At 38.3% G+C, this 23,412-nt stretch overlaps 1 protein-coding gene across 7 annotated transcripts in view; it reads right to left on the reverse strand.

Moving 5' to 3' along the window:
* Positions 1-23,412, reverse strand: part of MGAT4A (alpha-1,3-mannosyl-glycoprotein 4-beta-N-acetylglucosaminyltransferase A) — a 108,582-nt gene that overhangs the window by 24,677 nt on the left and 60,493 nt on the right. For all 7 annotated transcript variants that reach the window (XR_008618813.1, XM_055088918.1, XM_028497059.2 and 4 more), the window contains 4 exons: positions 17,285-17,418; positions 8,044-8,090; positions 7,143-7,256; positions 5,088-5,163 (listed from right to left, as the gene is read on the reverse strand). Coding sequence is in view for 6 of the 7 variants with exons in the window: in XM_055088918.1 (XP_054944893.1) it covers positions 5,088-5,163; positions 7,143-7,256; positions 8,044-8,090; positions 17,285-17,418 (371 nt within the window). In the remaining variant the exon portion in view is untranslated. The remainder of the gene's footprint in view (positions 1-5,087; positions 5,164-7,142; positions 7,257-8,043; positions 8,091-17,284; positions 17,419-23,412) is intronic.

Below are 23,412 nucleotides of genomic sequence, written 5' to 3' on the forward strand. Positions count from 1 at the left end.
ATTCAAATTTCACCAGTTTTACATGCAGTCAGCTGTGTGTAGCTGTGTGTCTGTGTGTTTAGCTCCATGCAATCTTAACACGTGTACATGTGCAGGGGCACCAGTGGAGCTAGGACACAGATCAGTTCCGTCACAGGGACTCTCATGCTACCCTTTACATCCTCAGCCACCTCCCTCCTCTCCCCCTTCCTAGCCTCTGGTAACCAAGAGTGTTCTCCATCTCCATAATTTTGTCATTTCAAGAATGCTATATAGGGACCTCCCTGGTGGCGCAGTGGTTAAGAATCCGCCTGCCAATGCAGGGAACACAGGTTCGAGCCCTGGTCCAGGAAGACCCCACATGCCGGAGCAACTAAGCTCGTACACCACAACTACTGAGCCTGCGCTCTAGAGCCTGCGAGCCACAACTACTGAAGCCCGCGTGCCTAGAGCCCGTGCTCTGCAACAAGAGGTCACCGCAATGAGAAGCCCGTGCACCACAATGAAGAGTAGCCCCTGCTCGCCGCAACTAGAGAAAGCCCAGATGCAGCAATGGAGACCCAACGCAGCCAAAAATAAAATTAATTAATTAAATTTAAAAAAAAAAGAATGCTATATAAAGACTGGCTTTTTAAACTGAGCATAATTCCCCTGAGATCTAAGATGTCGTGTATCACAGTTCATGTCTTTTCATTATTTGGTACTCCACGGTATGAATGCACCACAGTTTGTTTAACCAGTCACCTGCTGAAGAATATATGGGTTGTTTCCAGGGTTTGCTATTATGAATGCTGCTATGAGCCTGCACATACAGGTCTTTAGGTGAACATATGTGCTTCTCTGACATCAATGTTTTATCATGGCAAGAGCCACTTTTTGAAAAATCTAACATATATCCCATTAGTAGTCGCTAGTTTATAGAGAGAACTTAAAATACAAGTTGTAAAATATTGCTTTTGCAGTATGCAACTGCAGTATCTGAAAGAGGTGGAATATTATATTTACATTTTTGCTCCAATTTTTTAAACGTACAAGGAGAAGCCAAAAACTAATGGTGGTTACCCATGGGGGAGGGAGAAAACACGGGAAGGGGACAGGGATAAAAAGGAGACTTCTGTAAATATATCTTATTTTATATAACTTTTGATTTGGGAATGTTATGTTTTTTACAACTAAAAAGGGAAAAAAATCCTAAAAACTGAATACAAATGGAAACAAATGAACCTAGTTTCATATCAGGCTGTCAGTGTGGTCACATGGTATGAAGAATTTTGTCGAGTGACTTTCAAACACAGAATTTTGACTATATATCCATATCAGGATTTACTCTTAGGGAGGAAGAAAGGATGAAAAATTTTGAATTGCATTTAGTAGTCTAATTTGATATTGGCATTGTTATTTTGAAACCATTCTAGGTATACTATAGAGTAAAAGAATTATGTTATTTAGTTAATTTTTACTAAAACCGAGACTTTCAATGTAAGAGAAAAGAAATATATGTAAAATTCAAAAAAGTTAAATAAAAATACTATAATCTTACACTTGAATTGGGACTATCAATATAAACGCAATTTTTTTTCTTCTGAGAAATAAAATGTTCTTTTCCTTATTAAAACACCTAGAAGCAAAGACACAATAGCCATGAGCATCTCAAGCACAGAGACTATGGTCCTGAATACCATATACCTCTAAAAAGAACAGGGCTCCCTAGAGAAATGGCTGGTTCTAGATCTGGGATAAGAAATGTTCAGGATGTGCCAGTCAGCAAGGAAGTGATCAAAGATTACTGGACTTACATGAAAAGAGAGCCAATACAAGAGCCAATACAAGAGCCAATTTGAAGAGATTTCCACTGGCTTATGATGGACCAATACAAGCATCAATATGAATAATGCTTGCAAAGATTGAGGCAAACCATTTCTCTTTTTAAAAATCCATGAGTTCATAACAATACTCTAAAAATGATCACCACTGGAGATTGCTATGGTATCAACTATAAAAATTAACAAAGAGAAAGAATCAAGCATTTATTCTTCCCTTCCTTTGTGAACTATTTTTCAAGATAACCGAATGGTTAAGAAGGGAGAGTCCTTTATAGAAGAACTCTACTTAAAAGAACATTACAATTCTTAGAATTAGAAAATTACCAGTTGGCAACCTCTAATGAAATAAGCAATCTGGGGGAAAATAATCAATGGAAACTGAAACCATAGGAGGAATGGCTGCTGGGGAGCTGTTTAACAAAGAAGAGATGAGACTGACAACCCTACACCCACTGATTAAATCTCAGCAACACTAAAAGTGGGACAACCTGACAACAAAGTGCATCACTATGTTATAAAGGAAGAACTATGCAGTACCACCTATGAAGTGTCTGCATCATCAAACGGTTTTCTAAAAGACTGTCCTCAAGTCCAAGTCATTTGTGATATAGCACTTTATGGAGCCGGGTGTGCTGCTGTAACGGGAAACTTCATTACAAGCCACAAGCAAAACACTAGGGCAGCTGACATTTTCTTTTCCCTTTAGATGTACAGCTGTGATGACCACAGAGTAACCGCTGTCTCTACTGGCTTTTTTTTTTTTTTTTTTGGCCGCGCTGCTTGGCTTGAGGGATCTTAGTTCCCCGACCAGGGATTGAACCTGCACCCTCGGCAGTGAAAGCATGAAGTCGTAACCACTGGACTGCCAGGGAATTCCCTCTATTGCCTTTTTTTTTTTTTTTTTTTTTTGTGGTACGCGGGCCTCTCACTGTTGTGGCCTCTCCAGTTGCGGAGCACAGGCTCCAGACGCGCAGGCTCAGAGACCATAGCTCACGGGCCTAGCCGCTCCGCGGCATGTGGGATCTTCCTGGATCCGGGTACGAACCCGTGTACCCTGCATCGACAGGCGGATTCTCAACCACTGCGCCACCAGGGAAGCCCATCTATTGCCTTTTTTTAAAGTACTCTTTAAAAGTCTTGGGTAGGGGACTTCCCTGGTGTTAGAGTGGTTAAGAATCCGCCTGCCAATGCAGGGGACACGGGTTCGAGCCCTGGTCCGGGAAGATTCCACATGCCGCAGAGCAACTAAGCCCACACGCCACAACTACTGAGCCTGTGCTCTAGAGCCCGTGAGCTGCAACTACTGAGCCCTCATGCCACAACTACTGAAGCATGTGCACCTAGAGCCCGTGCTCCGTGACAAGAGAAGCCACCGCAATGAGAAGCCAGTGCACCGCAACGAAGAGTAGCCCCTGCTCACCACAACTAGAGAAAGCCCGCATGCAGCAACAAAGACCCAACACAGCCAAAATAAATAAATAAATAAATAAAATAAATTTAAAATAAAAAGTCTTGGGTAGGATACATCCCCAACATATGCAATCTTGAAGTCATATCCCTGGGATAATTATGAAGTCTGGATTACAATACTTTGTACATCATAATGAACTCACTGAGAGAATTCTATACATTATGTAAAGACCTGAAGGTAAAGCAACTCCCTCTTTTCTGAGGCATAATTTTTGGGCAAATAGGGTAATTTTAAGAATGTTCAGTGGATCCATATGTGAAAGAGCTGAAAAGCTGGTAGCAATCTTAATGACCAACAATAAGATCATCGTGTTAGCTGAATAATGGTACTTCAAGAAGCAATTAAAAATTATACCAATCTATAATTACTGGCATATAAAGGTGTCTACAGTATGTTAAATGACAGCAAAACAGGCTTTAAGACAGTATGTACAGTACACTCCTGTTATAAAAGGGTTGTATTAAATGTGTTAATATGTGAAAAACATAAATTTTAAAGAACAATGCCTGACACATGGTAAGTATGCAATAAATGTTAGTTCATAGCAGCTGTTATTGTTATAATATATCATATATTGACCCTTGTTAGGGGAAGTTTTCCTTACCATCCTCTTTCTTAACCTCCATCCTTTCCTCAATTTTTAAATATTAACTTTTCCTACATTCCCCCCAAAAGCTTTAAGGTTCCATTAATTCTTCCCTTGGAGGAAAATTGGAAACAAATTTTAAAAGTGATATAGCTACACTTTTAAATTCTCTCTATAAAGTTCTTGACCATAATGTAAATATTTATATATTGGCCCTAGAACAAAGAGCAAGGTTCAACTACCATAATATTTGGTATACATTAAAATAAAATGCTGTGAAATTATTATCTTAAAACTAAAATCAGACTTCTCTAATGTATTTAGAGGAAATACACTACCTATATCTAGGATACTGTGTTTTTTAATATGCACAGCTGTTGTATCCTGTTATAGACAATGTCGCACTCTATCATCATTTCCATTTTCCATCCTGTGAACCAAGGAAGGGTTCACGCACATTTGAATGCAGCTGGCCCGAGGTACAATGTCAAAGGAGACAAAGTCTGCCCTCAAGAAGTCCACCTTCCCATGCGATGCCAGCCTCTTTTCTTCCTTCTTTCCCTCCCCAGCCCCTGCCAACAGGTGCTTAATCATGTCCTTCCTGTTCAGGGACCAGGGCTGCTTCTTGCCACTCTCATCCAAACATCCACCCAGGAGAGGATCTAATAAACTTTTTATACTGGAAAAAAAAATAACTGACAGGCTTCGTGTGCCATATACCTCTCAGGGGTATTTGCATTTTGAACAAGGGATAAAGACGTTTGGTTAAAGAAGTGAAATTCCAGTGGTGAAATTTAAGCTTAAGTATTAAATGGAGAATGAGGTTTGAAAGAAATAAGAGCTTCCTAGAATTATTTAAGTTGTTGCCTACCTGGCTAACTTAAAACCCTTATCATGATGGACTTACTGTTTTAGCCATGCTGCTAAAAGTTGCACCATTAGAACTAAATGTCAGCTTTACTATCTTCAGTACAAATGAAAATGTACTGAAGTGCACAAAACAACTATTTACCATAAGACCACCAAAATAATTATGAGCTAAACCAGCGAGTGGAGCTGCAGAGCCCATGTTCTCAGTGACGTGATCATCCCTTCTGCTCTGGCATACTGTTATGATCTTATATATTTTAGAGGGTTTATGCTTTCAAAACTTCATTTTAATGAAAATATACCCTTCATATTACTTTTTCTTTAAAAGTGTGAAAAAAAAAAACAAACACACACTTACCTGGATGTAATATGTGCCCTTTTCCTGAGCATACATCATTAGAAAACAATAATCGAGGTTTTGCTTTGTTCTCCATCTGAAATAAAAATTTTCAAAAAAAGTTAGGGACTTCCCTGGTGGCACAGTGGTTAAGAATCCGCCTGCCAACGCAGGGGACACAGGTTTTATCCCTGGCCCGTGAAGATCCCATATGAAGCTGAGCAACTAAGCCCGTGTGCCACAACTACTGAGCCTACGCTCTAGAGCCCGAGAGCCACAACTACTGAGCCTGCGTGCCATAACTACTGAGGCCCACACGCCTAGAGCTCGTGCTCCGCAACAAGAGAAGCCAATGCAATGAGAAGATCGCGCACCGCAATGAAGAGTAGCCCCCGCTCGCCACAACTAGAGAAAGTCTGTGCGCAGCAACGAAGACCCAATGCAGCCAAAAAAAAAATATAAAAGTAAGTTAGGAATCAGACTCAAAGTTAGCAAAATAAGGTTAGATGTATAATATTTTATAATATATAAAATATTTTATAATATATACATATATGCAACATATACATCACATATTGTATATACGATATTATATATATACACAATGTATAGTTATGTATTAGATAGATAGGTAGATAGACAAATAGATGGATGGACACCACACATACAGGATATATCCACTTAGGAGAGAGTGAATGAGAAATCACTCTTCTCTAATGAAGGCTTTATTGAAATATATTCTCAAAAACACTAATCCTCAAGGTGTCCTGAGGAAAAAAGGAGTCTAATGTCAAGTAAGTTTGGGAAGGACACATATTCCTCTTCTAGAGACATATTAGTATATTAGAGGCATATAAACATTCAGCAGTAAATACATTTGTTGAAAAAAAGTTTTTAATCCAATATTTTCCAAATTTTCTTGACCACAGCCCCCTTTTCCAGTAATATCTTAATGTCTCTAGGAACTAGTGCTTCACATACAGGTAAAAATGCTTTAAAAACCCAAAACATCGTATTAAAATTTACAATATTAGGTCCTTTTGGTGAATTCTTGGCAGTCTACAGAAACACACTGACCAATGTGAAAAAGTGAAGTGGTCTTTCTAAAAGACAGTTAAAAAAAAAAAAAAAGCACACAGGGCTTCCCTGGCGGTGCAGTGGTTGAGAGTCCGCCTGCCGATGCACGGGACACGGGTTCGTGCCCCGGTCCGGGAAGATCCCACATGCCGCGGAGCGGCTGGGCCCGTGAGCCATGGCCGCTGAGCCTGCGCATCCGGAGCCTGTGCTCCGCAACGGGAGAGGCCACAACAGTGAGAGGCCCGCGTACCGAAAGAAAAAAAAAACCACACAGTAAAATAAAAGCTTTGAACCACTAAGTAAACTTCTCCAGAAAATACCTTACAAGCTGATATGAATTTAATTCATGAGTCTATCTAGAGTTTTTTTTCAAACAAATTCAATCCTAAATTTTTAAAATAACATTATATTTATTGAGAGATAATTAACCAATTATAGGGACACACCTGTTTTTGTGACAAATTAACAACTCAAGAAATCCAATAAATCTCTTCCCAACACAGTGTTTGTGTCCTTTTTTCTGGTTATAGGCAATCCCAAAATAATGCCAATATCTCTTAGCTTACTTTGTCTTTAGTAACAACACAAGGAAAGTTTCTAACTCTTTCAATTTTAGAGATTCAGAGATAAATAAATTCAATTGACTAATCATTTTATTGCAATACAATTCTGCACAAGAGTATTATTGTTTTTATCACTTTTATTGGATCTGTTCTCATTTATGTTAAATACAGACATGAGATTTCTATCTGGACTAACTTTTGAGTTATACTCAATATACTCTTAAGAAAAGTTATAACAACACAGAGCAGCACGGTTATAAAATTCATTAGGTTTACCAAATTCAACCTCTCAACAGAAACTCCACAGGATTTCCAATAAAATAATCAAAAAGTCATTAGCTCTCAACTAATTAGCTCAAGCCTAAAATGAGTTAAGCTTCGATAAACAAGGATGACATTTATTACCTATTATACTCACAAGGGTGCACAGGCTTACCTTATTCTTTCTTTAGAATCTCCAAATGTCTCCTTTAAGTTTGTCAAGTCAGGATAATAGCTTTCAGGGGGGGATATTATTTCCACCAAGCCAGAACTGATTTCTTTAGAAAATCTATCATGAGAAAAGTTGGCTGAGTTATTTAAGTTCTGTGGGATTTTATATCTTAACGATCAACTTATATGTATAACATAAAAATACATTAAAAAAATATCTGCTTTTAGCATATTGATAGACAAAGGTAGAGCCACAAGATATTAAACAAGGACCTTTGCTTCTCTTTTGTCTTTCCTTTTAAAGTAAAAGATATGTCTTTTGGGGGCAACAAGAGATACATTTCAATGAAGAAACCCGTATCAGGACTAATTTCATGATACTGCTCTTAAAATTACAAAGGCAATATTATAAAAACTAATGGTATCTGCAACTTACTAAGCTGTCCATCTGTTACCTGCTATGTGCCCCACTCACAATAAACTGTTAATAAACCTTTGCAGATTTTTAGACATAGTTTAGCACTGAGGTTTGAAACTGCTACCTGACTAGCTGCCCTGACAGCAGAAATTTTTTTTCTTGCTAAACAGAGGGTGAAAGATTTAAGTGATCTCATATGACTCTCTATTCACTGTCTTCAAGATTAAAAATTGTTGTTTGATAGTGTTACATATATATGACGTTCAAGTCTTTTCCAAAATGAAATACACCAATGTATCCCATCAGATAACTTGATATATATATACACATACTTTATGATAATATAAAAGATCAATGATAGGTGGTCCAGTGAACACTGAACTTCATAGAAAAAATGAACTGTAAAAGAAGGTGTTTTCTTTTAGCAAAAAGCCAAGAATTAATAGTAAATAGAATATTTTCATTTCCATAATTAAGAAGAACTTACTCTTTCTCCAGGTTGGCTACAACACCATTTACATAATCAATATCTGTCTGGGAGAGAAAAAAACAATTATACCAACATTCATGTTTTTATATTTTCACCTTTATATTTTATTTAGCTTCTAATTCTGAACTCAAAATTAAATAAATGATTAAAACATTCATTGAAAACATGAAATTCTCAGACAGCTTATGGGATCTGCACTTCTGTATTCTACTGTATTGCACTGCTATATATTGCTGAGTACTAACCAATACAATAAGCAGATTTTTAAGTTTTTATTGTTTTCAATTGTCTATGTTCAATTCAGTAGAAAAAAGTGAGCACAGAAACTATTTCTACTTCTTCTGCAACATCCAAACTCTAAGTAGTGAATAAATAACAGATGCAAACGCTATAGGGAAAGATTTTTCCACTTGGAATCATAAAATCCAGGTTCCAGATTTGCCTCTCTAGCCACTGGCCTGTACAATCTAAAGAAAGTCACTCTCTGAGCCTCAGTTTCCTATCCTATTTAAAGAAAAAGGGGGGTGGGGTGGGAGGAAATAATACCTCAGACACCATGACATTACATGATAAAGCTATGTAATAAAAAGCAGTGTGATTCTGTATTATTGTTATTATTTTATTATTAAGCTGATAATGAGAACCCAAGTCAAGAGTACTTTAATAGTCAGAAAAAAACATTTATCAAACCTGTTAACTTCTAAATTATATACACAAGTGGAGAGCCAATACTCCCGACCAATTTTAACTACAGTGACAACTTAAAATGCTCAACTGTTAGAAGGAATCAACGATATCTCTAGTACAATCTATGTTATAAAGACTGCCAAAACACTTAATACTTGAGGAAGATAAGTTTTATCTTTCTGGTTTGTTTTAACATTGGAAACTACAAATCTACTGAATTATAAAAAGTTGTTTTAGAGGAGCAAGTAATTCCTATTTTTATTGTTAAAGATGTAGGAGTGAGACAACTTATTAAGACCATATCCTTCAAACTCTTCAAGAACTATGGAAACACAACTAGCACACAGCTCAAAACCCCCCGTCCTTCCCCTACGTAAATCCAAACACATCCTACCATTCATCAGGCTATGATTTTAGAGAACATAATCAAGTCTGGTTTATATAACCTTTAATGAGTTTAGTAATACCTGAAATTCAATTTGATAAGCATTTACTGAGAGCCAGTGATTTGCCTAGCCAAGGAAACAGGAATACAGATGAACAAGTCCAGCTCCCTGTACAGTGAGCTATCCAAGAGGGCGGCCAAGAAGAATAAGCTTATGCGAACATAGATCTATTATGGAATGTATAATAAAATTTACGAAATGCAAGTGATCCATATCTAAAACTACACATAATCCTTATGTTGCATGTTAACTGACACAACTAGCAAACGATTCACTTAAGCGACGGTAACTGGTGTCACCATTATATACCAGAAGCGATCCTACCCGGTATCAGCCAAGGGAGTGGTCGTGGGGCTCCTCTGAAGAAAGTAAACATATAACTGGCCTAGAAACACACAGCCAGGCCAGTCTTTGTCCCCATTCGGGCCTCTACTTGCCTCTCCCCAACTCTTAAATGTTGGACATAAGACAGGCATTCTCTGAGATGTTGGGGGCTTTACTGCTTTAAATTAAAAGAACACTTTTTCCTGAAATCTTTTTTAAAGGTCTGTGGAGACTTTTTAAAAGGTACTATTTTTGTTTTTACTTCCATTTCTCTAGGAGGTGGGTCAAAAAGGATCTTGCTGTGATGTATGTCCTAGAGTGTTCTGCCTATGTTTTCCTCTAGGAGTTTGACAGTGTCTGGCCTTACATTTAGGTCTTTAATCCATTTGGAGTTTATCTTTTGTGTATGGTGTTAGGGAGTGTTCTAATTTCATTCTTTTACGTGTAGCTGTCCAGTTTTCCCAGCACCACAAAAATAAACAATGGGACCTAATGAAACTTAAAAGCTTTTGCACAGCAAAAGAAACCATAAACGAGACGAAAAGACAACCCTCAGAATGGGAGAAAATATTTTCAAATGAAGCAACTGACAAAGGATTAATCTCCAAAATACACAAGCAGCTCATGCAGCTCAATATCAAAAATAACAAACAACCCAAGCCAAAAATGGGCAGAAGACCTAAACAGACATTTCTCCAAAGAAGACATACAGATTGCCAACAAACACATGAAAGGATGCTCAACCATTAGAGAAATGCAAATCAAAACTAAAAGGGCTTCCCTGATGGCGCAGTGGTTGAGGGTCCGCCTGCCGATGCAGGGGATACGGGTTCGTGCCCTGGTCCAGGAAGATCCCACATGCCGCGGAGCAGCTAGGCCCGTCCTGCTGTTCTCTCCAGAACACACTTTCTTGTGTTTTGCAATATGGATAGGTTGAGAATTTTCCAGATCTCAAATTCTGGTTCCTTTTTGCTTTTTGCTTAACAATTTCTTCTTCAATTTATCTCTCTCCTCTCACATTCTACTATGAATGCTTAGGAATCTCCTCAACTAAATATCAAAATTCATCACTCACATATCTTACTTTCTATGAATTAACTATGACATTGCCTGCCATATCAGTAAACAAAGGATGCTGCAGCCATCAAGCCATCACATTACAACCACCCCACAATGAGCCCTGAGGGAACTCAGGATGGAGACAGAATGCCCGCCATCTAGCAGTCAGCTGCTGCAGCCTCCCCTGAGAGTGCATCCTGAGATGAGAGAACAGAGTACACTGGCCCCAGATAGGTGAGGTGCATATGAAAGGAATGATTTCAGACTCTTGCATCTTCCCATACATGGAAAAGTGCTAAATTCCTTAATTTGAGACATCTGGTTTTCTTTAATTAATATTAATTAATTGTTAATATATGGAATCTAAAAAAAATGGTTCTGAATAACCTAGGGGCAAGACAGGAATAAAGATGCAGACGTAGAGAATGGACTTGAGGACACGGGGATGGGGAAGGGTAAACTAGGACGAAGTGAGAGCGTGGCATGGACTTATATATACTACCAAATGTAAAACAGATAGCTAGTGGGAAGCAGCCGCATGGCACAGGGAGATCAGCTCGGTGCTTTGTGACCACCTAGAGGGGTGGAGTAGGGAGGGTGGGAGGCAGACGCAAGAGGGAAGAGATATGGGGATATAAGTATACGTATAGCTGATTCACTTTGTTATAAAGCAGAAACTAACACACCATTGTAAAGCAGTTATACTCCAATAAAGATGTTTAAAAAAAAAAAAAGGTAATATTGTCCTCCAATTCTGAGAACATATCCGTGAACCTATAAATGAGATATGTATATTCTTAGGGTATGTGAGTGATAATGATTGGGACAGGTGGGAAAAAGAGTAGACATACATAGCAAAAGAAGAAAGAGCATTCCCCCCACCCCCAGTGAAATCAAGTCTTCTTCATGGTTAAGTAAAATTAAATTTTTAAAATTAAAACTAAAGGATGTATTAATACATACTGCAACATGGATGAACCTTGAAAACACTATGCTAAGTGAAAGAAGCCAGTCACAAAGGACCACACATTTTATAACTGTACTTATATAAAATGTCCAGTATTTTTAAAATATCTATAGAGACAGAAAGTAGATTAGTGGTTGTCTAGGGCTGGGGGGAGAGCAGTATTAATGGGTAATGGCTAAGGGGTGCAGAAATTCCTCTTTGAGGTGATGAAAATCTTCCAGAAATTGATTAAGATGATGGCTACAGAACTCTGGCTTTAAATAGGTGAGCTGTATGTTATGTGAATTCCAAAAAATAAATAAATAAATAATCAAAAACACAAAAACTAAGAGATAGAAAAAAGTTAAATGTAAAAAATAAAGTATTTCAGATTGTGCATACAGACCTATGGGCCAAGCAGCTTCTCTTAGGGATGTATAAGGAAAAGTTTAAGAAGCATAAAAGCAGGTTCAAGTAAGTCACTAATACACCAATTCATCAGCATATACACTTGGTTTAAGAATCAATTTTACCAGTAGTGTATAAATTAGATGAAATGACAGTAATAAATTCCAATCTTTACTCTAAATCAATAATTTATAAAGTCCAACTGGAAAAGAAATAATTCTTTGCCAAATGTCACGGCAGTCAGGAAACTGTAACAAAGTCATATGATTTCAGGGAAACTTTCAATTAAAATCAATATATAAAATAACACATCACTTTTGAATATGCTACAGCTGTTGTGTTCAGTAATACTGCAAAGAACAAATATGTGAAATAGAAATCTGAGTGAAAAGATACTTTTAGAAATAAATTATAGAAATTTATTTCTAATGGCCCAAAGAATAAAACAGAATGTTAGAGGCAACCTCCTATGAAAGATAAACAAATGTTACAAATGTCAGAAACTTTAAACAGTTACCAGTTGTAAAACAGTTACCCAGATGAAAAAGAAGGAAGAAATTTTAAGCACTAGATCAAAAAAGAACATAAAATTAAAAGGACTGAATTTTAAATAACTTGAAGGTAAAAAGTGATTTTTAAAAATGTCCTTTATATGTAAATTTACTATCTTCTTTCCAATCATTTCATTCCACAAATATTTACTTGGTGTCTACACCATAACTGGGGCTATTTATATCCATATCGTAGCCATATCATCAAGCTCTGAGTTTAGATTAACAAATAAAATAGACAAGATCTCTGCCCTGTGAAATTTAAAATTTGTGGAAGGTGCAGTCCCTAAAGAGAACCAAAATTATATATATATATACATAAACTGAATATTAAGTGCTATATAACTAGTATGCAATAATAGAGAAAAGGAAGCAACCTATTTAAACAGGATAGTCAAAGAAAGTCTGAAGATTTGACATCTGAGCCCAAATCTGATACATATTTCTATTCACATTGACAAAAATAAACAGAAACTACTAAAAGGAATATTGTAAATTAACTGATATGTTAATTAGGGCTTTGCCTCTGCCCTTAGACAGGGTACGTGCAAGATAATCCACTGGAATAGATCATAGCGTAAAATTTTCTGTTTTGTATATATTTTAGAGGGTATGATAATATGCTATTATTATACACATGTACAGACCGGGGGGTGCCGCTCAATGCGATGCTGAGCAGGAAAGCTGGGCTTGCACTGCTGTACCGGAAAAGACAAGTCCTGGTGAGACAGGAAGGTTGAATTAGCCAAACAGGCCACCAAGTGGTCACTGGAAATAGGCCTAAAAATATGGATGATATCCACCACCTTTGCTGGTTATCTTCTAAATAACCTCTGATGGCTTTATATCACTCAGTTGATAGCTCTGTTCCAAGTCTTCCCTATCCTTTGTCCTAGTGGCCAAATTTTCTTCTAGTTCTGGGTCACTTTTTTTGGGCTCCTTGGCATACTGATTAACAATAACTATTTTTTATTTGATACCTGACATTACAAATGGACACTGTTGAGTGTCTTGATTTTGCCGTCTTCTTTTAGAAAGCACTGAGCTTTATTCCAGCAGGCAGTTATTTGTGGATCAGTTGACCCTTAAAGGCCTCTAAGCTTTGCTGGGGTGGGTTGAGAATAACCACTTCAAGGATGACCACTTCCTTTGGCGTCTCCACTGAACGCCCTGGGTTATCACCAGGGGCTTACCGTTCTGGCTGGTCAACCTCATCCTACGTGAACAACAGGATATGATCAGGTTACAGCTCCCTGATCATCCTTTTTCCAAACCTGTGGAGCTTCACCCTGCGTATGTGGGTCCCCATCCAACAAAGCCTCAAAGGCACCATCATTTTCCGTTCAGCGTGTCTGCTCTGGAACTCTGTGCTGCCATTTCCAGCTGCTCTCTTCGGGACTCCCCTTCCTGCAACGTGATCTGGAAACATCTCCAGGCAGAAAGCTGGGACAATCGTGGTGCTCATTTCTCTCTCTCAGGGAATCACATCCCGCACAGCCTGCTGTCCACTGTCTGAGAAAAACCGGATTGTATATTTTGTCTAGCTTTTTAGTTGCTTATAGCACGAAGGTAAGTCCGGTCCTTATAAACTCCATCATGGCTGGAAGCAGACGTCATTTTTATATAATAAAGAACCAATAAGAATTCCAGAAAGATAATGTGTACAAGTGACAAATCAAAAGGACTAAAATGACAGGCCTGTGCCAGAATGGGGCTGGCAGCTCATAATAAATTTTGTTTCCCTAGGGGTCCAAGGAAAAGCTATTCCTATACACCTAGTGCTTGGTTTTAAGGTTCTTTAAATTCAGATGTGCAGATGCACCAACAAAGGCTAACAAATACCAGTTAGCTTGAAGTTTCTAAAATAGTCAAGCTGTTCAAAGATAAGAGTAAGAAAGCAGAAGTTAAAAGGATACACAAGAAGGGCTTCCCTGGTGGCACAGTGGGTGAGAATCTGCCTGCTAATGCAGGGGACACGGGTTCGAGCCCTGGTCTGGGAAGATCCCACATGCCGCGGAGCAACTAGGCCCGTGAGCCACAACTACTGAGCCTGCGCGTCTGGAGCCTGTGCTCCGGAACAAGAGAGGCCGCGACAGTGAGAGGCCCGCGCACCGCGATGAAGAGTGGCCCCCGCTTGCCACAACTAGAGAAAGCCCTCGCACAGACACGAAGACCCAACACAGCCAAAAATAAAAATAAATAAAAGTATATTAACGACTTTAAAAATTTGGAATAAATTAAAAATATTTTTTAAAAAGGATACACAAGAGAAAAAAAGAAACTTACTTCTTCATTTTCAATGTATCTCTCATAGCCTTTCTTCTTTTCCTTCTCCCAACAGTCAGCTGATGCTATAGCAACACTTCTCAAACTTTTATGATCAGAACCCATTCAGTTCAAAATATGTTCCTAGTTTGATGACTTCTCACCACCTCCAAGCCCAGCCTGGATTATTACAAGTTTTCTAAGTAGCCTCCTCGCTTCTGCCCTTTCCAAAGCATCCACTGTGATCCTTTTAAAAGGTGAGTTATACCAAAAATGCACAACTGCAATCTAATCATGAGAAAACATCAGACAGACCCAAATTGAGACATTCTAAAAATAACTGACTAGTACTCATGAAAAGTCTCCGAGTTCATGAAACACAAGAAAAGACTGAGGAACTGTCAAAGATAGGAGGAAATTGGACTTCCTGGTGGCATAATGGTTAAGAATCCGCCTGCCAATGCAGGGGACACAGGTTTGAGCCCCGGTCTGGGACGATCCCACATGCCGCGGAGCAACTAAGCCCACGCACCACAACTACTGAGCCTGCGCTCTAGAGCCCACGCCACAACTACTGAGCCCACGTGCCGCAACTACTGAAGCCCGCACGCCTAGAACCTGTGCTCCGCAACAAGAGAAGCCACTGCAATGAGAAGCCCGCGCACCGCAACAAAGAGTAGCCCCCGCTCGCCACAACTAGAGAAAGCCCGTGCGCAGCAACGAAGACCCAACACAGCCAAAAATAAATAAATAAATTTTTTTTAAAAAGGAGGAAATTAAGAAATTCAAACAACTAAATGCATAGTGATATTTTGGATTGTACACTGGAACAGACAAATGATGTTAGGTGGAAAAACGTGGAATGTGAATAATGTCTACAGCTTGGCTAATAGTATTATACCAATGTTCATTCCCTGGTCTTGATTATTTGGCTACATAAGTTGTTAACATTAGAGCAGTGAAGGGAATACTCTGCATTACTTCTGCAACTTTTCTGTAAATCTAAGTTATTTCAAAATAAAGTTTTTTAAAGTGCCTTCAAAGTAAAAAAAAAACGTTAAGTCAAGTGTCTTCTCTACTTGAAACCCTCAAACTGCTGGATTAGCAGTTCACAAGACAGACCCACTCCCTGTTTTCATAAAGTAAAATTTTACTGGAACACAACCCCATCCTTTCATTTACATATTGTTTCTGGTGTTTTCGGGGCTACAACAGCAGAGTTGAACAGTTGCAACAGAGACTGTGTGGCCTGCAAAGCCTAAAATATTTGTCATGTGGCCCTTTACAAAAAAACTTTGCCACAGTTCCCTGACTGAGGGTAAAAGCAAAGTTCTCACTATGGCCTGCAGTGTCCTCAGTGATCTGGTCCAACCTACGCCTCCTCTGACGACCTCCTACTGCTAAGCCCCTCACCTTTTCTGCTCCAGCCACACACGCCTCTCCTTGCTGTTTCACAAAATGTGAAATTCCTAAAAGGACATCAGTAACCAGACAAGTGCACAACCATTTATTTACAGTAATGTTCAATACAATGCTGAAAAGAATAGCAAAAGTGTGGAAACAGTCTCAATTGGTCTGTCAATCAGAAATTAAAGTATGATAAAACCATACAATGGAATGCAATATAGCCATAACAATGATGGTGTGATAGCTATTCACTTTACCATGGGAAAATGTCCATGATATTAAGAAATATACAGAACAATTCCATTTATATATATGAATACAGCCATAGGAAAAATTTCTTAAGATGTATGTATTTCAGAATAGCAATAATAGTTATATCTACATGGAGGAATTACAGGTAATTTTTCAATATACATTTCTGTAATTGTTTTGAACAATATACATGTGTTTACTTTTTGTATTAAAGAAGACACAAGAACATTTTCATTAAAAAAAAAAAAAAAAGACAGGAAACACTGAAAAGTTGGGAATCAGTGGGCCAGAACCAGATGAGGTTATAAATCATCTCACATTCTGAAATTCTATATAATAATTAAGGAAATATTTACTCTAGGGTGCTTGTTCATCATTAAAAAAAAACCTCCTCAAGATTTATTCTTTCCCCGTATCTTTTGAGGATACTAAAATATAAGCAATATAATAATTATAATTAACATGATATTTGACTTTTTAAATAATAATGTGGCTGCATCTTGAGAGTACAGAGAAGGGGTAGAGAGAATAAAGAGATGATAAAACCCCAGCCTACACTAAACCTTTCTCAGGTTTCAAAACTCCCAAAGAACATCAATGCAAATCTCCAAATTCAGGTCCTAGAGCCAGAAATAGGGACTCACTGTACATAAAAATCTATGAATATAATATTATCCTATTAACAAGACATTACCATTCCTGGATTGTAACTGCACAAGAGAAGTTAAGGCAAACACAAGTTAAACTTACATTTAACTATCAGATGGAATATACTACCTAAGCTTTACTCATCACATTTTATAAAAAATGTTTATAAAAGCATTATTCAAAATATGGTTTCAACTCTTACAGATTTTATGTGGTAAAAAAAAGAGCAACAATTAAATAATTACCTCTCCTATGAAGACTACTATAACACAGTCCAACTTCTCTTCAGGATACAGGTTATCAATAAGGGAATGTAGAGTTTCTATGAGGTAAGATTTAACTTCTCTCTTCACTGTGGGAACTCCCATTACTATTGAAACTGAAACAAAATAATGATAGTAATTATATTAAAAGATTTTGCAAAGACAATGCAGAAAAACACCACTGTTTTACTAGTATTATACCCTCTCAAATTGATAGAAATAATTGGGGGATCAAAATATACTACATTGAAAGAAAGAAAAATAATCAAAGAATATGGGGCACACCTATTATACAGTAATTCTTTACAACATGGCTTCTCCATAAGAAAAGAAATAATGTCAAAGAACTGATAAAGATGAAAGACATTAAACCACACGTTAAAAATGAACGATGGTAAAGTATAAACAACAGATTTTATTATACAACTAAAACTTAGAAACATTAAACACATCTTAAAAATTAAAGTCTCACATGTCATGTATAAGATGTCCTAAGGAGGACACAACATCACTTCTGTGGTTTTCTTCCCCAATTCATAACCTCAATCTAACCATGAAGAAATGTCAGACAAATCCAAATTAGGGGGACACTCTCCAAAGATCAGGAAAGACAGAGAAAGGATGAGGAACTGTCCCCGACTGGAGAAGACTAAGGGGACATGACAATTACATGAAATATGGGATCCTGAGTCAGATCCTGGAACAGATTAAATAATAATAATAATAAAATGACAAACTAAGATCTAAGGTTAACAGCATAGCATCAATGTTAATTTCCTGGTTTTGATCATTGTACAATAGCTATATAAGTTGTGAACATTTACGGAAACTGGGTGAGGTATATGGAAACTGTGTACTATTCATGCAACATTTTTTAAGTCTAAAATTACAGTCAGTTCTACTATAATGCTTGCTCTGAAATGCAAATTGTTTCTACATGATTAATACATTAGAGAACAATTTGAGCATGAAGTCAATTTCACATCTGCTTTTATGCAATTTCTCCCCTGGGACAAACACTTACTAGGTGAACATAGAAAATGGTACCCATTTGAACTGAGTTCAGAATACTGAACCAAGCCATGTAGAAATACCCAAAATGCACAGCTGCCTCAGTTCACTGCATGCTGTGAACCACAGCTGTCTACACCTGGTGTTACAACTTTCTGCCAGATTTCAGTCAATCCGCTTTGCACCACTTCACAAAAAGCTTCCAAGTTGCAGACCTTCTGAAGCCCACTTTAACAAGCAAACCTCAAGTCTTTTTCAAGGTAGAGTACCGTATTTATTGTAGTATTTATGCATTTCTCCATCATTTAATATGTGCAAAATTGTGCCACTGCTTTTATTAGCTTATCTTTTCTTTATGTGTAACTGACAAAGCTTTTGAGTGTTGTGTTCCTAACCCCATTTTTATCCTTTTATTGTACAATTTTGCATAGCACAGTAATATTTGGGAACACATATGTTATATTAGAGTACTTCACAGTTAGTTTTTAAATGTAATATCTTTAAAAGTCTTAGGGACTCCCCTGGTGGTACAGTGGTTGAGACTCCGTGCTTCCACTGCACGAGGCACGGGTTCAATCCCTGGTCGGGGAACTAAGATCCCACATGCTGCGCAGCATGGCCAAAAAATTTTTTAAATAAAAACATAAAATAATAAAGTCTTAGTATCCTAAGTGCCACAGATCAGTAAAGAAGTATTTTGCAAAAGTTAAAATTAAGTCTTAATTACGTAACAATTTATTGGAGATAATACAAAACACTTAGAGGTCATAGAATTCTAAAATTAGAAGGAAGTGTAAAGATCATGGATCCATGATTCTACCACCATGATTCTGAAGTTCTAAGGTCTAAATAGCTTAAGGGAGTCCCCCAAGTTTGCATACCACATTCCTCTCTTCCATTTTGGGATGAAGAGTTTCCAAGGGCTCAAAAAAAAGATTTGCTATATTTGTTCTGAACATGTGCATTGAACACTTATTAAATGCAAGGCATTATTTTAGGTGTTAGGAATATAACAGCATAGATAAGGTCCCTGCCGTCATGGGACCTTTCTTACATTCTACAAGGGGGAAAAAGATAAATAATTTTAGAGGGTGATATGTAGTATATGAATTAAAACATGACGAGGCTTCCCTGGTGGCGCAGTGGTTGCGCGTCCGCCTGCCGATGCAGGGGAACGGGGTTCGCGCCCTGGTATGGGAAGATCCCACATGCCGCGGAGCGGCTGGGCTCGTGAGCCATGGCCGCTGAGCCTGCGCGCCCGGAGCCTGTGCTCCGCAATGGGAGGGGCCGCGACAGTGAGAGGCCCGCGTACAGCAAAAAAAAAAAAAACAAAAAACAAAAAAAAACATGGCAATATTAGAAAGAGTGGGTGGGGGGGAGGAAGTACCTCTACAGATAGTGCAGTCATGGAAAGACTCTCTGATATCAACTAAGCTGGTACTTAATAATGAGAAAGAGAAGAGAAAGAAGATGAGGAAACAGCTAGGCGCTGAAGAGAGGATGATCTGAACAGTCAAGCAATAGCAAGAATAGAATGTCTCTAAAGCAGAATCAGCCTAGATTCAGAGGAATCAGTTAGGGATCTGATCACATATACCCTTAAATTTAGTTTTAATTCTGAGGGCAAGAGAAAGCCACTGTAAGGTTGTAAGCAGGGGAGTGACAACATCCAATTTGTAATTTTAAAAGATTACCAAATTTTATAGAGAATAGACATAAAAGTGTTAACAAGTATAAAAGTGTTAACAAGTATAAAAGTATTTTGGAGAGATCAGTTAGGAAGGTAGTGCAGTAATTTAAGGAAAAGATGGTGGTTTGAATTAGGATGTTTGAAGTTGGAGATGAGTGAACAGAGATCTGTGATCCACTGCGGAGACCCTCACCAATGGGGCTTATGGCTGACAGAGATAAGGGAAGGGGAGGGTCGAGGATGACCTGAGTAAGTGGACATGGGGTCTCTTACTGAGAATAACACACCTGAGGGGGAAAGGGCTCCCAGTCAAGATTTCTGTTCTGACCATGTTACTCTGAGATGCCTAGAGACAGGATGAGTTACCCCGGAAGCAAATTTCCATATACTTTAATCTACCTCAGAATTTTAAAATATTTAGAATATACATTAAAAGAGTATAAACTATGCTATGAAGCATTTCTATGAAATGTTAACGCCTATGAAGTTCAGAAACTTTGTTCACAGAAAAAGCAAAATCCATACTGACTCTAGTGTAGGCAAAGAAAAATGGCATAAAGTAATAATGCAAATTCTCTATTCCCTACCAGTCTTAAGTTGTTCTGTTTCTGTTGTAAGTTTAGATGGCATGTTTAGAGAAGAAGCCACTTCTCCCAAATAGACTGTTTTGGAGCTGAAATTTAAATTCTTTAGTTTAAACCAAGGCACTCAAGGACTCCAAAAGCACTAAAAAGGAAAGTACTAATTTCGGCTAAATCTACAGAATTAGAGTATCCATGCTAGGGGTAATTCACAGAATACCACAAAAAAAAGACAGCTTTTCCTGCCTTCTGGGCATGTTGCAAGGTCCCCTTAGGTTGGGGAGCTGGGGGAAGGGGATGTGACTAGTAACAGACAATGAGTCACCCCCATGTGTAACTCACTGCTGAACACATGTACCTGCAGTGTGAAATCCTTCCTGCTCAGTAGAGCCACTGGGAACACTCCATACGGCAAATGCGCCATCAGCCTGGATCTCGTGAGTGGTCAGTGATGTACAAGGCTCCCTGCTAACCCTGATGAATGTGTACTTTAGCATAAATAAATAAATAAATAAACCTTAAATTACTTAAATTCCTGAGATTTGGGGGTTGTTAGTTACCACCTCATAACCCAGCCTGTCCTGTTTGATACAATTGTTCTTCTATGGTTTATAATGCAGAAAACGAAATGTATTCTAAGGGGTCAGAGTTCAGAAGAAAAAATGTTAGCAACATGAACAATGGGGCCACGTCATCCTTTAAAGGAGCAAGGTGGATTGAGGATCCAAACAGAAACAGAGCCCAAGGGCTGGACAGAGTACTTTGTTTCACTGATTCACTGTCCAATACTTCCTATTCAAGTATTAACTGTGCATCTGTAATACATCTGTTATGTACCAGACAATCTAAAACAGTCATAAGAAAGGTAAGGCCACTGCCTCATGGAGTTTATAATTTGACAGAGCTATCATCTGTTGTATCAGTTTTTTTCAACTTTCTCAGGAAGTTTTCAAATTCTAGTACTTATTTCCTTTAAAATCAAGAAAAATTTAGGAACAATCTTAATTTGGCATTCTTGATCTTCAATTCCTCAGTCTACCTTCAGTTAAAACTAAATTACTTTCCTTTTTAAATATTTATTGCTAGCCAAATATTTTAGCCTATCATGCTTCCTTATGGTTTTAGTCAATCATTCCTCATTTCTTCCCTTATGTCCTATGGCAATTTTTTTTTTCTCCTGCTGCTTAGTTGCACCTTCTCTGTCTCTGTCTTCACCTTTCTCTTTCCTGAAATGAATGGCTAGAGAACCTTGAAGGCTAAGTCCCGGGCCCTAGGTGACTTCATCCATCTCTGTATCCTCAACAACCTGTCACTTGCAAGCAATGACTCATAAAATTAAATCTAATTCAGATGTCTCTTTTGAGTTCCAGATCTATATCCCACTACCTATCTTCCACTACAATAACTCAAGATCACCTCCTACCTTAACACATCCAAATTGATGATCCCCTCTTGCAAACCAATTCTGCAAATCATTTTCTGTTGTCCCCATCTCAATGAAAAGCACTCACCATCCGTCCAGTTACACGATTCAGAAGCCTAGGACTTATCCTTGACCACTCCCTCTACCTCAGTCCACAAATCCAGTCCCTCACTATGTCCTTCCATGCATGTCCCCATGCATTGCAAACGACTCGAAATCCAATTCTTCATCTCTACCATCAGTACACCCTAGTCCAAGCTTATCCTCAAGTGGATCACTGCAAGTCTCTCATCAGGTCCTTTCCACCTGTTCTTCACACATCCTCATTCTTCCCATTGCAGCAAATGTGATCCCTGCACAATTTAAATCATATACAGTCATCCTTACTAAGTCCTGCTTAATACCCTTCATTGGCTTCTTTCTGCTCTTAGGAGAAAAGCCCAAATCCTATAAATGGCCTGCAAAGCCTTGCCTTGACTTGCCCTGACACATCTCTAGCCTCATCTTGTTTCATGCTTCCCCTCAATCTACACGTCAATGACAGTGGCCTTCTTTCATTTTCTAGAATATTCCATGATCCCTTCCATCACAAGGTTTTTGTGCTGCTCTTCTCCTTTTCTGAAATACTCTTTTCTCCCATGTGGGAGACAGCATAATGACCCCCCAAAGATGCCAAAACCCTAATTCCTGGAACTTGTGACTATATTACCTTATATGCCAAAATGACTCTGCAGATGTGATAAAGGCTCTTGAGATGGAAGACTATCCTGGCTTATCCAAGCGAGCCCAATGTACTCACAGGGTCCTTAGGAGAGGAAAGCAGGAGAGTCAGAGTGAGAGAAGATGTGACAATGAAGCAAGAGGGTCAGAGTCAGAGGGAGATTTGAAGATGCTATGCTCTGAAGATGAAAGAAGGGGCCACAAACTAAAGAACGTAGGTGGCCCCCAGGAGCTGGAAAAGGCAAGGAAATGGACTCTCCCCTAGAGCTTCCAGAAGGAACACGCTCCTGTTGACACACTGATTTTAGGACTTCTGACCTCCAAAACTGTAAGATGATAAGTTTGTATTGTCTCGAGTCACTGGGTTTGTGGTAAGGTGCCACACAGCAGCAACAGGAAACTAATACACCCATCTTTACCAGTAAACCACTTATTCCTCTGATCTCAGGTCAAATGTATTTTTCAAGACTTCCCTAAACTCCTTAATTAGTAGCCCTTCTATTCACTCTCAAATCATCCTTTATATCACTAATATTGTAACTGTACAATTATTTATATAATTGATTGACTAATGCATTCTCCTTTAGTAGAATGAAGCTCACAAGACTAGGAATCATGTCCAATCTTGTGTAACAAAGCTCACAAAAGTGCCCAAGGATTTTTTTTTTTTAACTTCAGCAAATAC

This window comes from Physeter macrocephalus, chromosome 12 (genome assembly GCF_002837175.3).
Source record: "Physeter macrocephalus isolate SW-GA chromosome 12, ASM283717v5, whole genome shotgun sequence".
In the NCBI taxonomy this organism is placed as follows: Eukaryota; Metazoa; Chordata; class Mammalia; order Artiodactyla; family Physeteridae; genus Physeter; species Physeter macrocephalus.